We start from the raw sequence: 19,118 nt of genomic DNA, 5'->3' as shown, positions 1-19,118 counted from the left end.
ATAAGCAATACGTAAACAGATAAAATAGGCAGGGTGAACTTTCTGGTGTCGCGTCTTGTCGAAATAGATTTGTGGATGTTAGGAAATTAATAGATAATATTGTTAGAGACATTATAAGATATTAGGGATATTATTTTATATTTCATTATTTTCTAAGATAGCCAATTTCCTTATTAGATTATTCACTTTCCTATACGTATTGTTTGGATATAAATAAAGTCAAGTTAATTGAGCAAAGATGTAGTCTTCATTGATTATCTCTCCCTTTCTCTTGAAGATCCTAGAAAATTTACATGGTATCGAAGCCACCAAAAGAAAAGGACTCAAATCAAAACCCTAACTTCATCTTTCTTCTTTCCGTTAGTCTCAATCATTGTCTCTATTGCAATCCTCGACCTCTCTCTTTCCTCCTCTCTTCGTCAAGGGAGTCGTGCATCGCCATTAGCAATCACCTCATCTTTTAGTAACTTCCAAATTTTGTACACTCAACAATGCCTACGATGGACGTTATTCATTACGAGACCCTCTTTCAATTGCGAGTGCCACATATCCAGGCATCTCTTAGCGCCGGAGTAGAGTACACTTTCATTGAGCAGCCAAAGTTGAGCGCCATGGGGTAATGCAATTTAGTTTGCCCCAATTCAAATTGGGTTATCCACATAGTTCTATTAGGGTTGTATGAAAAAGATACGTCGACTTTCTGATCATGTGTTTTGTCGGCGCATGTCAAATCCGATTTAATATATCAACAATCCTCGTTTAATATAAGGTTCGGCTTACATGGCATTTGGTCACAGACTTTGAATAAAAGCCACACCTGTTACTCCAGCTTGAGGGGGAGGATTGAAATATAATTATGGATATTAGAAAAATCCCTATTAGAGAATAAAATGGTAAATCATCAAGCAGATCACAAACACGAGGCAAATAGATGAATGCAATCCCAAACGATTGAAAATAACAAGCGAGTCATATGATAAGAAGGCGTCATGCATGAAGATAGATCGCCACGCGCGAAGACCTATGAACATAAAGTAATCCTACAATGACAATTCCATTCATAGCAATCACTTTGCATGTGTCCTATGTTTTTCGTACTATATGAATGATCATCATATGATGAGAAGGCGTTAGATAAACCAAGTACTCATCCACTTAATTGGATAATTTAATAAATTATCACGTGAGATTTTCAAATTCAGGCGGGGTTACTTTAAATCAACAAAATGACTTTTGCTGAAGGATAATTTAATAAACAAACTGTAGTCCCGTGAAAATTTTGGATTGCACTGTAGAACGCTGCCCTTAAGGACGGACTGCCTGATCTAATTGAAATAAATAAAAAAAAAATAGGCAAGTCCTTGAAGAGATATGCTTAGGTCAAAATTGTCCATGTCAATTGGCCCCGAATTGGGTCCAATTAAGAGCCATTCAAATACTGAACTCATTCACAGAAGACCTTACCAAATTGCTATTCAATCCTTCTACAACACACACACACAAACACAGAGAGAGAGAGAGAAAGAGAGAGAGAGAGAGAGAGAGAGAGAGAGAGAGAGAGAGAGAGAGAGAGAGAGAGAGAGAGAGAGAGAGAGAGAGAGAGAATATGATAGTTCAAGAGAAGTGCAACTGTAGAACACTAAATAAGAGTTCATCTCTTCAACTTCATAGGGCACAACTATATAGGTCACGGCAACATCATGTCATTGCAATATGATTATTCCAGCAATCTTGCTTGTTTCTTTATTTCAAATGATTTAACTAGAGTACCATACTCGTTCTTATTTTCGCATTCTCTCGGCATCGAATATGGGAGCTTCCGGGTACCGGACACTAGCATGTCGGGTACGTGACGCCGCAGGTGCGAGCGACTCGTTTGGCGTTGGGAGAGGTGACGTACTGTTGGAGATTTGGATCCTTGATGTACCCGCAGAGGCACGGCCTCTGCTCTCGCAGCTTGCTACAGCACAGAGCTGATGGGGCCGCGGAGGACGTGATCGCGGACAGGCACGAGCTCAGCTCCGTGGCGGCGCACGTCACCGCTTCTGCTACATGGACTCGATCTGCCGAGAGAAGCACAAGTACTGCTACGAGAACCGCCGCAAGCAAGCGTGGAGATGGGGAGCGATGGGATGGATTGGCCATGATCTTCAGTGGGGAGCGAGCGATAGGAGACTGGAGAAGTTGGTGGTGGTGTTATGTTGTGTGGCCAAGGCGAGGGATGGGAGATTTATAGAGATGGCATTTCAATTAAATATCGTAAAAATTATTTTGAACCGAATTTTCTAATCACATATTTTAAGAAACAATGACATTCAATACATGCATGTAACATGTTTTGCGTTCTACTATCATATGTGCATGCGATGAGTAGTGCGTCGTTTTTTTTTTTTTTTGTGTACGCATATTAGGACAAGGAATTGACGAGTCCCATCCTCCATTTGTAAAATTTGACTTGTATTTTCGTCGGTGCCTAATCTTTAAGGATATGTTTTTATATTTGTTCCCAATAATCGCCGTGTTTTTCGGGGCATCTTTGGGCAAGGGAAACACAATAATAATATATATGGAGGGAAGGAAGGAAAGAAAGAGGACCAAAGATTGCCGGTCTTTTTGTTTCTAGAAAAATTTTCGCGACAAACTTTATTGATGTAATTGTGAGGAATGATATCATGTATATGACGAATCATTATATAAATAACTGCGCAAAGGATCACTTTTTTTTTGTTACTTTGCAAATCTTACACATAAGTTTTCAATATCGATACGAGTATGGTGAATATGGATTTTTTATTACGTCTATGTTAATTTCGACGTGCTGACACGTAAAACTGAGTTCTATTTAGAGAAATGTTAGTTAATTTTTGATACAGCTGGCGGAGTTTATTTTCCATTAGGAGTGATCGGAAGTAAAAAAAGAAGAAAAAAACTCATTAGCATGGTCCTTCGAGTCTAATGTGAACTGAAAACCCAATTTTCCACGCTCAGTGGGTCGCGTCAAACCTCCCTTCATTTCCTCTGTGAAATGGAACGCCCTTAGATTTTTAATTGATGGCAACATCATCATCATCATTATCACATAGAATTTGAGAAATGCAAACCACCCTTCATACTATTATTGCTGAAGGGGGCAGGGACGTCGGGAGGAGAATAACAAAGAAGAATGTGGATGCATCAAAGTTGGAAAATAGAAAATAGATAATTAAGAGACTTTATTAGTTCATTCAGTTTCGATGTTCGGCCACGTGATAGGAATTTGGTTGCCTTTGAATTCAACAGAATACTTGGAAATCATTCTTAACAGCAGTCGCCCACCGGGGGCGTGCCAATTTGGTTCCTCGCAAGTGTTCGGGGAGCCACATAGATTGCAGAATAGTTCTGAATGCGTTGAACCGGTCGCCATGCCGCGAAACTTCCTCTTAATCAAAACACAAGGAGGAACTATTTGATTGTTCTTATGATCTGCTCTTGACCGGAAGTCAACTTGCTTTACTCTTCCACTAATGGTGAAGGCGCTCCAATTGAGATGATTCTTCAAAGGGAGCAACAACTCTCGAGCATAGAATTCTAGGTAGATATTATTGTTTAAATATTGGATGATAATACATTATTCCCATAATAACACCAAAATTAGATTAGCAACATCAAATTAGATCATTGCTAATCACGTGTTTTATGTAATAGCACTACTTACCTCATGAATCATACAATGCACAAGTCAAAATTCAATTAAATGGTGTAACGACTATTTACACTTGATGGTGTGAATAACCGAATATGTACAGTCCAACTAATTCACCCCCAAAAGTTCATTCCTCAACCATTAATATGCGGTTTTCTACAATAACTCGCTTCTTTTGTTGTTGCTTATGGTATCTGCAAATCCAGCCCAACGTACTCATAGAAGGAACATTTTATTTGGAATGTAAGATTTTTCAAGCAACAATTTTTTATTGATTAAAGTAGTAACTTTGCATCAGTAAATAATCACGACATCAACAGGAGTAAGGAGGTATCCTCGCGTTACTAAGGTTATGATAATAAATAGTTTGGCACTCTAGGAACAAAATTGTTTAGAAACGACCACATCAACTAGAAAAAGGAGAGGTGACAACATTTGCGAGCGATGTGGTGGATAAAGCTACACAAATGCACAATCAACTTTAAAATTTACATCGACACCAGATGAGAATTTGACAATTTTTGCCAGCGACTTAGCACTTGGAAACGCGTACAAGACAACAGCAGCCAATGATGAACGGGCAGGACAGAACTGAGAAGACAAAAATCTAAAGTTTTATTCGAAAAATAAACCCCCAAAAGAAAATGGGAAATAAAGACCTATTCTTTCTCATCTTTTCTCTATTCTTGATTCAATATTATATCACCTCGTCGAAGTCAAAAGAATTGATTGAGATCATTTACACGTAAAGAAAAAATTTCAAAACTGCCCATTTCATAGAGGTTGATCCTCCTGGCTTTTGGCCCTTCCCCGGAGCATGTCTGTGAAGTTTCCTCTCATTATACGCCTGAAGCGTGTGTCCTCCATCGGAGGCTGTGGTACCGCCTTTGGCGACTCTGCTTGTTCTACTGGCGTCTCCGCACTTTCTTTCTTCCCAAGAAGTCCTCCCTCACCGAAAAAACTAGTCATAGAAGTCGGAAGCCCGAGATGAGCACCCATCACTTTGCTGATAGCCTCCAAAGTTCCACCCGATCTTTCCTTCAGTATAATTTCTAGAGCTTCCTTGTGAGCTGGATCAAGTGCATCCAAGTCTTTCAACAAGTTTTGTATGGCTGGTATGAGGAAATCCCGGACGCTAGTTGCAGAGAGATCTGCAGCAAACAAGATGCAGCAGATAAATCGTGAGTGGATACCAAACAAGGCAAGTATAATGAGCATATGAACGCATCATCCACTTATAAGTAAACCAACTTAGACGACGCACAAAACAATGGTTAATTTAGCAATTGATGCCAGTCAGCTGAACATGTTGCTACCTATAAGCAAAATATGTAAACAGATAAAATAGGTTGGATGAACTTTCTGATGTCCCATCTACCAACTTGCAACACACAATGAGGAAATAAACGCCCAACAAACCATTTTTTCCAGAAATAAAATGGTAAATGATCAAGCAGATCGCAAACTTGAAGCAAATACATGAATGCAGTCCCAAAAGACTGGAAATAACAAGCGAGTGGTGGTGAAATTAACACAGATGGCCACTTCTCAGGGCATCTGAACAACTATCCAAAAGATATACTAAGCTCACACAACCTGAGAACACAGAAGATGAAGAGAGTAAATATTGATAACCCATGCATAGCAAGAGGCACTTCATTTAGTTTTTAGTAATAAACCAGCATCTTCCATGCCATTGAGCTAGTGGCTCATAGGTTTCTCACAAACACAGATTAGAGATACTATTTGGAGAGGGAAATGATCGCACTCTGAAAGAAGATGAAGCGTTTACTTGAGATTTTTCTTCCAATTACTAACCTGTAGTATCCAGAGCACGAATAGATTCACAAAAGGCATTGGCTCTTTCACGACGACGAATCACATCACTGGCAGGAATTGGTATGGTGGTGAAGTGAAAAATCTTGGATAAAAGATGTATCTCTTGTTAAAGAAACAAAATATCAGATGAAAACGTGCAAGTTTCAAGTAGAAATCTAACTCCTAGCCAACAAACTTAAGGCTGATAAAAGCAAAGACCAAAAGCAAAACAAGCAAGAGCACAGTTGATCTTATGAAAAGATTTGGAGGATATAATCCCTCAGCTGTTCTGTTGTATGAGGTACAGCTACCCCTAGTGCACGAACAACAGCAATAGTAGCTTCATGTGATCCATCTTCAAGAAAAGCATCCATCTGTACCCGTATCTTGTCGACAATCTGTTTGACATGATATGATCAGTAAATAAAAAATAATTGTCATTTAAGATTTCACATTCAACTTACTGGAGAAACTTTACCATGTCATTTTTAAAGTGTTGGGCCACAGCTCCAAAAGCATCTATGCTTGCATACTTCACATTTAAATTCTGATCAGATCCAAGAGTCACCAGAGCAGGAAGAACATGAGTTGATGCAACTTTTGCATCGATGTAAGGAACCTACGACATGATTGAGACATATTAAGTTTCAGATAGATCACTCGTTGCATGAAGAAATCCAAAGTATACAGAAGCTTACCATGACTTTTAACAAGTTGGCTGCACTGATCTTCATATTTACATTTGAGCTAACAACCATTTCCCACAATATGCCAAAGATCATGGCATGATGCTCTTCAGATGTACTGCAAATTTAAGGAGGAAGAAACTTCATTAGATGAACAATAGGATACGGAGCGTAAAAGCACGTGGGGATCAAGAAAGACAGACCAAAGGAAGCGGACAGCATAAAAAATCTCAGTTTCTTGCTTTGTCTGACTCTCCATCCCTGTTTCTTGAACCAAGAGCCTTCTTAAGTACTCTGCCAACTGTTCTCTCTTGCTAGGAGCACCTAAAACACCAGCGAGGAGAAGCGGCAAGACACACATTGTGGCAATTCTCTCAGCAACAGCAGTTCTTGGTTTCAAACCTGTTACCAAGGAAAGAATTTCTGACTTTCAAATGCCAGAAGGAAGTGATAATTTAAGATCACATATTCATACATCAGTGATCTAACAAACGCCACTATTCCACATACCCCAGGCTTCTTCTAGTACCCCATCTTATTTAGTGATGCGGGCACTTAAGGAACTTCATTTGCATGCCAGTAAAAGCATATCTAGTTGAGAAATTACTTTCAGTGACGTGAAGAAGAGAAAAATACGGGGATATTTTACTCCTTGGCATCTTTTCTTTTGGAGCAAGCAATATCTCTAATGTTAGTGAGAGCAAAAGTGAAAATTAAAGGTCATGAACAGTCTGAACAAGGTAAGAATAGGTTTCAAAAGCAAGATACCGTCGGTGAAATTTGACCAATGTGCAAAGGGAACACTAGCTTTGTTAACATTTCTCTTCATTACCTTTGATTTTTGTACGGCCAGTAGGCGGGAAGTACTCCAAATCAGCATCGTCCCCGACTGCCACCATAAATATGGGCAACATTATCTGCGTCAGGTAGGAATCTCCAAAATGTTCTGATACTGATAATAGGAACTGGATTATTATGGCATAGTCAGTAATTATAGACAAATGCCTGAATAAACATTAAAAGTAAGAAGTTAGAGAATCAAAAGAAAACCAAGAGGAGAACTCCACCTTTGTGGTTCGATTTCTTAAATTGTCTTCTTTCTGAGGCAACAAGCACATCAGCAGTATTAGATCAGGAAAGCAGTCTGCATGCATCCATTCAAATGCAGGCCACTCCAATCTTCCCCTGAAGACAAGATTAAATTCAAACCAGGTATAGCAAAGAAAGGATTTAATAAGGTAAATTATGGTGTTAACCAGAAACAGAAAACTTACTCAGAATACAGCTCCAATAAGGAACTCGAAATTACAGTTCCTGTTGATTCCGAAGCAGAAGAAAACGGGCATGTCTCAATTGCTTTTTGATATACAAAGGGAAGCAATTCTGAAAGCATCCTCAACAGAACATCGATATTCCACCGCTCACGTTCTCCTAAAACATGAAGATGCGACTCCACAGAACCCTCAACTCCCGAAAGTGGTGGACAGCGCTGATGTACAAAGGAAGAAAATCATTGGAGAACCATATGTAAATGAGAAGCACGAACAGAAGTAACCGAGAGACTCAAACAACCCTACCTGAGCTGAGCTTAAAGTGTGAGAGAGTAAAACTCTAAGGACATGGTCCAACATCTTTCCCCAAGTCACAACTGCTGGAACTAGTTCCTTCAGAGTAGTTTCTACCACCACACCAGAGGGATCACAGACCAGTTGAAACATCAACTCCTCAACCTATCAAACAACAGAATGTTCAAACAAAAGAATCAGTATGCCTCGTTTTTCTATGCACTCCTGGGACAAGGTACACTACAATCGGGGGATCCACTCTCTAGACCACATGTCATCAACCTGTTCTAGAGCTTACATTGTAGCCAATTCTGGCAAGAAGTCAGATTTCGTCTCCATGATTGCCTCAAGGGATATATAGTGAGGCTGACCTTGAAATATTTGTCCGTGTTTGGAAAGAGAGGCAGCAGCAAAGTCAAGTTGTGCGCAGCAGCTTCTCGGACAATGGTAGCAGAATCCTCCACCAGTTGTTGAACAATTGACAAAATAAGAGAATCACGAATCTCAGGCCTCACAAATTCTCCAAGTTCACCACACGACTGAGCAACAAGCAGTCTACGCTCCTCGTACATGTGGTTTATCTAAAGACAAAAGGCCAAGGAGATCAGTATTTAAAAAACTAAAAAAAGAGGACAGGAAAAAGGCAAAACTGGACAGTCCTCGGCACATGGGATTTGGTACTCACTTGTTCCCAACACTGAGGAAGCAATTCTGTTTCTGTTCTCATCTCTCCCACATTCTTGGCAAGGGTAACACAAGCCTGAAAAGAAAACCCACCAGATTAAGCACTGTGATCAATCACAAAGTTCAGTATGAAAAGCAAGTGGTGTTCTTAACAAATGACCTACATCCATTATGATTCGCCTCTGTTGTTCATCCGGACGTTTGATTAAATTAAATAACGTATGTGTCAAGGAATCTCTTGTGCTGCTATCTGGATGCCGCTCAATTGCACACATGATCAGAGGAAGAAGCTCCTGAAATCAACAAACCTCGTACGATGTCAAGGCCATCCCCCTCGTGCGTGAAATAACACTTGAGACATATTTTATAGTAACCAAAATGCCAACCTCTCGATGGTTGATCAGAACATAAGGGACTATCTTTGGTAGAGCATCTGCAAGGATTTGAATTGTTTCCGGACCCTGTGAAGCATGCATTTACTTCAGCTAAATGCAACTAAATCGCAAACAACATCTACAAGAGCTCATTGTAAGGGTTTCTCCTCCTCAGAAAGGACACGAGTGATCTCAATATTCCAATACATCGTGCGACTTTTGTTTAAAGAAAAGGAGGGAATAAAAAATGCAGCCACCCAGCCAACAAGCACTTCAGCTGCTGCAGTTGAGATGAATATATAAAAACATCATACGCTTGACCCTTTAAGGCATTCTATCGGAAGAAATGTTAGCTTACCATCCTTTCTTTGACAGCTCCACCCTTTAAATCATCAGAGTTTGTGAGGATCCCACTATCCTCATTTGGCACTTCACCATTTTGCTTGGCAACACTGTCACCATTACTAAAAGTGGGGTTCTCAGGTGAAGGTTTAATAACCGTATCTTGCAAAACTTCCTGAGGTTTAGGAGCATCATCACCAAAGGCTTCAACAGCAGGTGAACGGCTGGGGCTAACCAGCCCATCCCCAATGCCTGGTTGACTATCAAACGACTGAGGCAAGACATCTTTATCTTCATGTATATCCACAACTTCTTCTCTCTCCCTAGGTTCTTCCTTAGAGTTGACCAAATCAAGAAAATCAGGAGCAACTAAATTTTTGGCCTTCAAAGTCTCTAATTCCTGCTGCAGCAGTTTTATTTCTTCCTTGTATCTTTCCATTATTTGAGATTGGACATGGTCAATATCAGCAGCTGCCAAGTTTCTTCCAGAAAGAGATCCTTCAATATGCATCTTTAGTGAGGTAATTTCAGCCCTGCATTCATTTAGCTCCTCCCTTTGGTGCTCCAAGGACTGCTTCAAAACTTGTACCTGATTATACATGTCTGAAATATTTGTCATCACAATATCAGCGTTAAAAGAACAAACGAGAAGTTTCAAGAAAAATTAAAAGATACCTGGGTCTCCCGATCTTTCAGATCTTTCTGCAAAGCTTCTAATGTTTTGGTCAATACACCTACTTGACCCTCTGCTGCATCTTTGCTTCTCACTAGAACTTCTTTGGCGTTAATCAAATTCTCATTTGCTTGTTGTAAAGACTCGTTTTCCCGAATCATGGCAACTTTCTCCTGCATGTAGGAAGGTTAGACTTTTTTTTGCACTTAAGCAAATAGGAATATAATTTGTATTCAAGCAACGATCAGTTTTTGAATACCCAATCCCAGGAAAACCACAGGTCTTCACATGTATATGTGTTTCGATGGAGCTCAAACTTTCTTGCTTCAACTACATTTAGTCGAAAAAAAATCCAAAAGTTGGCCCAGAAAGACAAAGACACATCCAAAAACAAATTATTGATTAATGTCAAATAGCTCATAACAATTGAACAGCACTCACAGAGTCACAGCCATGTGAAACAGAAAGAGTATGTTAAAAAGACATAAATTACAGTCAGTCTCCATGCTTACAACAGAGGAAAAGGTAGTGACTGGAAACATAGGACAGAATAGGTCACGCTGGAATGATGCGGATATAGTACTAGTCATCAAGAACAAGCACAACTTCTAGAAAGGCTTAAGCTCGGGGGATAGAAGGGTAGTAAAAGAGTGCTAGAGTGACCTTAGCAAAAGTGAAAGAGGGAGTTTGTTATCTAAGTGCCTGAGGAATTTCTCAATCTCACCCAACACTTGGAAAAAGAGCACATGCAAATCACTACACCAACTTAAAAGAAAAGTAATTTTATCAGGAATCGCCTATATTGCTGCAAGTACCTCAGCTGCCTCTGTAGTGGATGAAAGATACTGATAATAGTAATGTCTTAAAGCATCTGGCACACGTGCTGATGTTTCCTGCCACTCGTCAAGGTTCTGGTCTGTGACCTGCAGAAGAAAATTGGACCTTTGTTACAATGTTCTGAAAACAATTTAAGGACAGACAAATGCGCTTCCATAGGATCTTATTCTCTGTAATGAGCCACATGGATGGCTACTTTATAAATTGAAAAAAAAATGTTTGAAATTTAAAAAATGTTCACTAAAGCAGTACTAAGAAAAAGGGTATCTTGATAAAAACTGATGTACCTATTCACCACTTTCAAAGGTTCTCTAAATACTTTATCACGCTAAATAAACTAGATTTCCCAATTGAAGAACCCATTAGGAAAATTGAAGTGTGGTTAGACCAACTACTTTATTGGATGTTGGTTATATAGCCATCCATTCGAGTTTCAACCAGGCCTATGTTACATATGTATTCAGCAATTAAGAACACTAAAATGGACCCATGCAATGCCACGAATCAACTTAATCTTTTATGAAACACACTTTTTGGGCTAACGAATATTTCAACATCATCATCTCATATGCATCCTGATTAGATGGTGAATCAACATGCTTAGATTTTAAGTTTATCTGTTGCAAAAGAGAGAATTTAACTATTTCAAGACATCTGATAATAGCATTGAAGTATTCTCATCTACAGTAAATATTTATTTCCATATTATATTAGGCAATAACAAAGCATGATGATCTATACATACATTGATATAATTACAACGAAAAATGAATGTTTGTGTATGAAATTAAATAAAAAGATATGCTAACATAAAAAGATCTTCTATGAGTCGATAAAAAAAATAAAATGAACAAATGGTGTAAAAGGAAATTAATTTTCTATAAAAAATTTGATCATAAACACTAATTTCTTTATTAGACTTATTTCCTTCTAACTTAGTATGATGGGATGAACTAATTTGATAACAAAAAATCAATTCGATAAAGAAAAATCAATTCTGCAAAAAGTAAGAGCCTTATCAACAGAAAAAAACCCAAAATAAAAAGAGGAGAAGACACTGGAGACGACAGTGTTGGGAATTGAACCCTCAACCTGGCGCCAAACAAGCACATCAGTTCCCCAACCACCGGGCTAATCATGCTTCTTCCTTAAATTTGTGTAGCACTTATATATAAAAACAAATGTGCAAGTCAGTGTGGTTGGGCGGCCAATCAAAGATTGACACATGGCGTTCTGAGGTGGATGCTCAAGGGCTTCTATCTTGGTATACCACATTTATATATTTAAAGATTCTAAAAAAATAGAGAATAGTCGGAAATGCTAGTTCCAGTACATTCATCCCTTCTGATTGTTTGTTATAATACTCATAGTATGTTCAAATAGTTTACTTCTTTTATAACAACAAAATACCATAAGTAACAGATAGTTCTACCGTAGAAACCGTGGTTACCTACTCTACTGACTGCAAACATGATACCCAGGAATCACTGTTCGGTTCATCTAACACAGTTTGTGAGAACAGACAAAAGGAGATGGAGATTTAAATCAAGTTTCAAGATTAAGAATCAAATCCAGAAGGAGAAGAACCAACGTATAATAGGTAAGGTCCTAATCATCAGAAGCAACATATGCAATAGAACTGTATTCACGATGTCCTCCATACCTCCTCATAAAAAGTCATTGCAGTCAGCCTGTAGCCTGCTATAAGCAAATATTCTTTCACCGCACAGTTAAGATCGCACCGTTCGTTATCCTTTAAAGGGCCCAGGTCAGAAAATGAAATATCCCTCTTTTGTCTCTGTACATCCTGTCCTCCTTTTGTAGACTCTACATTAGGAACTGCAAGTGCATCAAAGTTTAAAAGAAATCATTGCCAGAATTATGGGAAGCCCATGTATATTCATGACTATTGTGATACAAGTGTTCCTGAAAGATTGGAATATTGGCATAGCAGCGGTCATAAGTCCCATCGTCAATCTGCACTGTTGTAGCATCTAATTGGAGCACTGTTTATGAATGAGCTTTTTACCAAAAGAAACCGTCAACTCATTAATATGAGGGGGAGCATGAATACTGTTTTACATACTTCTACTCTGGAAAACAACTGTTTTTCTTTGTTGGCTTTTCTCCACAACTGAATGGTAATTTTAAGAAGAAAATAAATACGGTATCATCAATGATTTAATAATTGACATGTGGAAATTTATTCGTCCTCAACAAGCCGAGCTAAGACCTACAAAAAAAGCAGAGCCTACCACTTAATTCATTTGCAGAAATATCTGATTTCTTCTGCAATTCTGTCTTCAACTTTGTGATATCCTCTTGCGCCAAACGGAGCTCGTATTCACAGAAGGCCATTTTTTCCTCCAATGCTTGTTTCTCTTCGAGCAAACTCTGAGGGTCTGCAACTGCTTGTGAAACAAAAATAACATGATATTGACCATGAATGTTTCAAAAGAAATCATGTACTCAAAGTACACGTAGATCGATGTAAGATGCTAAAAGTCATCATGGACCACAGTAAAAGTTCACAGCACAATGTCAAAGGGATGCAAACTTCCAGATCCTAACTTCCCATTTTACAGAACAGCAGGACTGGAAACTAATGAGCAAAATTCCACAACATATAACACGAATAATAAAACATCATAAGAACTTCAACCATACATGGACAGTTGGGGACAAACACATTAACAAGCAGCTTCCTAACTAAACTAGAAACTTATTCTCTCTCTGAGATACATTAGAACGTATGCAGAGTCTCCATTCAAATGGAAGATATGAAGTTAGGAAACAAACCAAAATTAATGAAGAAGCAGACCTTAGCAGCACTATGAGTCCTCTCCAATCGCCACAACCTATCATCCTCTAAAATTGTAACTTGACAGGAGCTCTCTTCCCCAAGACAAGTTCGCCATTTTTAACTATATAGAAGATCGTGCTATTGCCACGGCCAATACTCGAAGAAACCAAACACTAATTCTGTGCAGCTTCATATCAATTGATCATCATAGTCCCCCGAACTGCCTCAATCATTTACGAGGGTTAACAGGCTCAAGAAGATCCAAAACTTCGGAAATGAACAAATCAAACAGGAAAAACTCCAATTCACCATCGAACAGCAGCTCCGACTCGCGTCTCCAAGCCTCATTACCCAAACAGACATACACACGTGGCTACGCGAGCGCATCCGCGATCCCGGACGTACCTCGGAGAGTGTTGAAGCGAGAAATCTGATCGGGAGGGAAATGGGAGGGATCCGCGAAGAACTCCCGGAGGCGGATGGCCTGGGCGTCGCGGCCATCGTCGAGGAGCTCGTGGAGGAGCTCGAACGCCGTCAGCAGGTAGTTCTCCTCCAGCAGGAAGTTCACCGCGCAGTTGCACAGGGACGATCGCTCCACGTCCATGGAATCCAGCAGGTTTCAGGCTCGGATCGCGCTCGGCAAATTCAAATCCCGCATCCGGAAGGCCGAAGAGCTCACGCCGAGAGCTCCCCCTCCGCCGGCGATGGCGGTGGAGATTCGGGATCCGAGACGAGATCTGTCGCCATTAAAATGGGAGTTTGAGCTCGAGATTTTGGATTTTTATACGTATTGGCGAGACGAAGTGTGATGTTCTCGGGGGCTCTGTAGTCGATTTTTGTGTTCGGCTGTGCCGCGGTAGCGCCGGAGCTCGAGGAGACGGTCGTTCTTGGACGCACGATGAGATCGGTCGGCAAAACGGAGGGCGCGATGGATCAGATCTGATGGGAGTTTCGGTGAGCCTCGTCGCAGAAGAAAGCGCGCGCCACGTGAGCTTCGGGGATTGGTGGACCGTCACCGTTTGTCAAGAGTCAACGCCCGCCCTTTATCCCACTTCGAGACTCCATACAGACTTACAGAGCAATGGTTTTTTTTTTTTTGTGTGAAAAAAAGTTATATTTAACGAGACTTGCGAGAATTATCGATTTGTTAATTAGGAAATTATCCGCAATTAATGCAGCTTTTGATATTCCTGGTAGCTCTTCATTTTTCTGGAGGCTTTTGCTTAACTAAGTGTATTGTCGGTCGTATGATTTTTCTTTTCCGAACGTCAGATTGCAACATCAAATGTCGACTTACATTTTGATAGCCAAATTTAGCGGTAAACTAATCAAGAAGCCAAAGTCGAAACAAGACTAAAAATGGAATATCGCCACAAGCAATGTCAATGAGGACGATTTAGTATCTCAAAAACTCGAGATCACGAGAGTGAAAGAAAGGGCGGAGTTTATTTCTAGTTTTTTATGCAATTGAATCTGAATCTCCAAAATTCCCGATAATATCACAGTTACATGCCGACTTATCTCAAATCATATTACATGATCGGTACATAAAAGTTACGCGCAAAATCTTTCCTGCAAAGCTATCGGCCCCTTTCGCCCCGGCGTCGCTCTCATACTTTGCTATGGTGAAATACATTTCAATGGCGGGGCAAAAAGCCAAGACGTGATCTGGTTAAGAAAGATTATTACGTGCTTTCGGAGCATCCTCCGTCGAACATCCAATTAATTACGACGGTCGCATTGGATTAATCTCTGTCCACCATGCTTTTCTGTGGAGTCTTGCCGTGGAGGCCCCCCCTCTTCGAATGACGACAGATGATACTAAGAAACACGTGAAATTGGTCCCTTTTTTTTAGGTATGTTGTTCGTATTGATACTGATACGTGGTGCGCTATCGGTTCATCATGTAATCCTGTCTCTGTCCCCAGCCCCCGAAGGGGCTCTTGGACATCCACGAAAAGTAGGACCATTGGTATCTTCTTCGAGACACGGGCTCTAGAATGTAGGTAAAGTTTGATTTACATGGGATTTAAATAAATATATATATATCTTATTAGGAGTCATACATTTAAAGAATTGATGATTGAAGAACAATATAAAAAGGGATGATTAGACATCATTTAAACGTTAGAAATATAAAGGAATTGAATAAATGAGCCAACGGAGTGGATTCTTCGATTCCAACCTCTATAGGATTTGCTATGGTTGGATGCTCCGGTACCGAATCCTTTGTTTGAGAATTCTTAAGTACTAACATTAAGTTGCTTTCTCCTTACCAAAAAAAAAAAAACATTAAGTTGCTTTCTCGATAAAAAAGAAGAAGGGCAACTAGTAAATAGTAAGGGATATGATTACTAATCAAATACCCGTTATCAAGGGATGTACAAAAATCCACGTACGTGTGTATGTATGAGATAGAATATACGATTCAATAAATACTCAAACCTCGTTTATTCCGGAAAAACTCTCTTTCATGTCTATATGAGATATAAGGTTTCGCATAAGGATTTTGTTAGCAATCAAATTAACAAAATTTGTTATTTCTAGCGCAGTATCCCTCTTATTATATGTAATTATTGTTAAAATTCAAACATTTTCTAATTCGGTATATGGTTAACGAGCAACAAGTGCTCTGAGGGTGCTCGTTCAAAATACGGGAAGACCTACAATTTCCTCATTTCCTGAAATTAATAAAATACCCAAAAGAAAATATCAAACGAAAAATAGATGGCTGAGGATCCACTGAATACTACAGCCAATCATCAGAACTCCAAGCCACGCTGCCGCTCTATCTTCCTCATTCCAAATATGCCTGTCCTGCGCAGCAGATGCTCCTGCTGCGTTGGCTTCTTGGACTCATCGCCCACGTCCAGAGGCTCAGCTCCATCCTCCTAGCTCGCTCAGACAACCTACGCACTTACCTAAGCAACGATACTAGGTGATCTTCGCATTCAGATAACCCTCTTTTAAGTTGCAAATTTAGATTACAGCCAGAAGCCCCCAGAGTGTTTTTCTCATCATGGTATTGCAGGGTGCGAGTTAGTGTTCCGATTGAAAGCTCTCTTTCGGTCCCCGAGTTTGAGAAATTTTCGCTTTGAATTTTGATTGCTGAACCGAGATTGGGCATGGAAAGGAGGAGACCTGGTGACAGAAACATTGGCTCTGTCAAGGCAGCCATCAATATGTACGGAGAGAGGATTCTTGAGAGCACCCCAGCTTTGAGGAATACCCAGAAGAACTTCCCCGAGGTATCACGTTCATCACTCTTGGATGAATTTTTTTTTATTTTAGACAGTTTTTAAACCATGTCGCTTAATGCTTATTTGAAGTATATGCAAGTTTGTCGTTGTTTAATTCATTCGAATTCCAATCTCGTGAAGAATTCTTCTTCGAGAGCTAAGGAATTGCTTCTGGCCAAGAGGGACATTACCCGGCACCGCGAGAGCAGAAGGAATGCCGAGTCCGCAAGAGCCGAGGCAGAAACCGAGCTCTCCGAAGCGAGGAGCAAGGTCAAGAATCTCAAAACGCTGATCGAGGTGTCGAGCTCTAATGTCAAGTCGCAGCTGCGTGAATTCGATAAGGGAACGAGGCCGCAGGCGCTGCAGAGTGGTAGGAAGAGCGAGAAGTCTCGGTATGAAGAAGTGACGAGAGAGCTCGAACACGTCAAGCTGGAACTGAGCAAGCTTAAGCTGGACGTGGCTTCAGTGCTGGAAGAGAAATTGCGGGTGCAGAAAGAAGCGGAAGCGTCAAGCTCAAAAATGCGGTCTTCCATGAGCTCGGCTGAGGCGCTGAGGAAGGAGATCGAGGAAGTTGGTGAGGAACAGGTGCTGGTCGAGTTGGCGCAAATCGAAGCTCTGAAGGAACACGCAGTGATCGAAGCTGAGAGAGAGAAGGAATTGAGCGAATACTCGAACAAAGTGGAAGAAACGAAGCAAAAGATGAATCATGTGAGAGAAGAAATTGAGAACTCGAAGGAGCTAGGGGCTAAACTAGCTGTAACATTATCTGATGTCTATGTGCTGCAGAATGAGCTGAAACTAGTGAGAGATATGGACAAAAGGGTTCCGATGGACAATGGCTTCCATCATCCGGAAGACGGAATCGAAAAAGGCGAGGAAGATGAAACTTCCGTCATGTTACGGGCAGTCACGGAGGAATTAGAGGAAGCGAAGAAAGAATTGGCAACAATTAAGGAAGAGGGCTTTCAATTCATGTCCTCCATGGACATAATAAGGAATGAGTTGAGGTTTGTCGCAGAAGAAAGAGCACGGCTGAAGATAGCAGAGGAGAAAACAGAATTAACTGTCCAAAGTCTCAATTCGAAGCTGCTGAGAGCGAAATCCAAGTTGGAAGCCACGACAGCAGCCGAGGAGAAAGCTAAGTCGATCGTTTCCAATCTCTCGCTCACCCTCGAACAGTTAAGGACAGAAGCAGAGGCCGCGAAGAAAGAGAAGGAGTTAATTTTTGAAGAGACGGAAGAGATTAAGGAAGAGATTCAGAAAACTGAGGGTGAGATAGATTTGACTGATGAAAGACTACAAGCTGCTATGCAGGAGCTTGTAACAGTCAAAGCCTCAGAAGCGCAAGCTCTTGAGAACCTCGGAACTCTAATTGAGAACACACTGAGAGAAAGAGCAACCGTATCTCAGCATAGCTCTTCGATCACTATTTCAAAATTCGAGTACGATTACTTGACAGGCCGTGCCACTGGGGCCGAAGAAATCGCAGATAAAAAGGTTGCGGCAGCTCAGGCTTGGATCGAAGCTCTGAAGGCAAGCGAGAGAGAGATCCTGATGAAGAGTGAGCTGGTGCATAGAAAGGGGAGAGAGATGAGGGTGGAGGAAGAGCAGCAGGTGTATCGGATGGAAAGGTCACTCTCTGCAAAGAGAAGGGTCGAGGGAGAGATAACAAATTGGAGGCAAAAGCGGGATAAGATCTCAGGAAGCGAGAATGCTCAATTGGCTTTGCCGAGAAAGTCGCCGAGAAAACTTAGAGTGGACAATGCCGATTTTTCTCCAGCCAGAAGAGCAAAGTTCCGCAAGTCCAGTTCACCTGGAACCCGTCTTCTGACTCGGTCACCTTCGATAGCTCTCAAGAAGAGAAAGAAGGTGATGCCGAACCTAACCAAGATTTTCAGTGGAGGAGATACGAAGAGGAAGTCCAAGGTCCTCCAAGCTTGAATGGCTATCCAAACCAAAGTGCTCTTTCAGTAAGTTTTAAGGCGGTGCAACTGTTTTTGCATGAGACAAGACTAGGATGGTCAATGTTTGCCAGGATTCGCAGGTGGGAGCTCGCACCTGCATCGTTCACGTTGTGAGAGCTTCAAGTTTCAAAGGCTATTGAAAGAGTGCATTGGGAGGTTGGTTTTTTTTCCTGTCCTTACATCGGTTCTTGACATCGTTGAGCTCCGGCTTCAGCGACAATACCATTGGCACGGCACATTTCTTTGAGTTTTTCCTTGATCTTGTCCCACTTTCCGTGAGCCGTGTCTGATCTAGTCGATCTTGTACAAGGAGACCAAATGGCTGCCGAGTTAACTTTGATTACCTGCATACAAAAGAAACTGTTATATCGTTCCTATTTTTCTGTTTCTTTCCCCGTTTTAACACAAGAAAGTGTTGCATTTCTATGTGCAATTCCTACTCCTGGTAGCC

General features: G+C 40.7%; 3 protein-coding genes across 5 annotated transcripts; 1 reads left to right on the top strand and 2 right to left on the bottom strand.

Moving 5' to 3' along the window:
• Positions 1-1,634: 1,634 nt before the first annotated feature.
• On the bottom strand, positions 1,635-2,217 carry LOC115681374 (non-specific lipid-transfer protein 2-like). Its single transcript, XM_030605292.2, has one exon. The coding sequence runs from the start codon at positions 2,143-2,145 to the stop codon at positions 1,834-1,836; it is 312 nt and encodes a 103-aa protein (XP_030461152.2). The 5' UTR covers positions 2,146-2,217; the 3' UTR covers positions 1,635-1,833.
• A 1,967-nt stretch (positions 2,218-4,184) lies between these two features.
• Positions 4,185-14,198, bottom strand: LOC115681373 (uncharacterized). Its single transcript, XM_030605289.2, has 20 exons — positions 13,870-14,198; positions 12,917-13,069; positions 12,325-12,500; positions 10,640-10,747; positions 9,827-9,997; positions 9,168-9,740; positions 8,822-8,896; positions 8,600-8,728; positions 8,437-8,511; positions 8,123-8,332; positions 7,764-7,916; positions 7,461-7,675; positions 7,254-7,371; positions 7,019-7,151; positions 6,390-6,588; positions 6,199-6,304; positions 5,979-6,119; positions 5,775-5,898; positions 5,501-5,617; positions 4,185-4,833 (listed from the first exon to the last, which is right to left on the bottom strand). Exons 1-20 carry the CDS (start codon positions 14,066-14,068, stop codon positions 4,457-4,459), a joined length of 3,552 nt encoding a protein of 1,183 aa, XP_030461149.2. The 5' UTR covers positions 14,069-14,198; the 3' UTR covers positions 4,185-4,456.
• Positions 14,199-16,222: 2,024 nt separating this feature from the next.
• Positions 16,223-19,044, top strand: LOC115681386 (protein PLASTID MOVEMENT IMPAIRED 2). Of its 3 annotated transcripts, none has more exons than XM_056306840.1 (3): positions 16,223-16,402; positions 16,508-16,712; positions 16,845-19,044. In XM_056306840.1, the coding sequence occupies exons 2-3, from the start codon at positions 16,590-16,592 to the stop codon at positions 18,642-18,644; spliced, it is 1,923 nt and encodes a 640-aa protein (XP_056162815.1). In that variant the 5' UTR covers positions 16,223-16,402; positions 16,508-16,589; the 3' UTR covers positions 18,645-19,044. The 3 variants fall into 3 exon arrangements, with proteins under 3 accessions (XP_056162815.1, XP_030461172.2, XP_030461169.2); XM_030605312.2 differs by having other exon boundaries at positions 16,496-16,712; XM_030605309.2 differs by having other exon boundaries at positions 16,223-16,712.
• The last annotated feature ends 74 nt before the right edge of the window (positions 19,045-19,118 follow it).

The sequence above is a fragment of the Syzygium oleosum genome, unplaced genomic scaffold (assembly GCF_021117445.2).
Source record: "Syzygium oleosum isolate NSW1041296 unplaced genomic scaffold, Sole_v2.1 Sole_v2.48, whole genome shotgun sequence".
Lineage (NCBI taxonomy): Eukaryota > Viridiplantae > Streptophyta > Magnoliopsida > Myrtales > Myrtaceae > Syzygium > Syzygium oleosum.
This window is presented reverse-complemented; position numbering and strand designations above follow the sequence as displayed.

Bases quoted from the DNA above. Each gene is read 5' to 3' on its own strand.
- LOC115681373 (XM_030605289.2), bottom strand. From the start codon at position 14,068: ATGGACGTGGAGCGATCGTCCCTGTGCAACTGCGCGGTGAACTTCCTG. The intron at 6,120-6,198 runs GTAAGCTTCTGT...ATCATGTCGTAG, and splicing joins CCAACTTGTTAAAAGTCATG to GTTCCTTACATCGATGCAAA. The intron at 5,618-5,774 runs ATATCCTCCAAA...AACAAGAGATAC, and splicing joins AACAGAACAGCTGAGGGATT to ATCTTTTATCCAAGATTTTT.
- LOC115681374 (XM_030605292.2), bottom strand. From the start codon at position 2,145: ATGGCCAATCCATCCCATCGCTCCCCATCTCCACGCTTGCTTGCGGCG.
- LOC115681386 (XM_056306840.1), top strand. From the start codon at position 16,590: ATGGAAAGGAGGAGACCTGGTGACAGAAACATTGGCTCTGTCAAGGCA. The intron at 16,713-16,844 runs GTATCACGTTCA...AATCTCGTGAAG, and splicing joins CCCAGAAGAACTTCCCCGAG to AATTCTTCTTCGAGAGCTAA.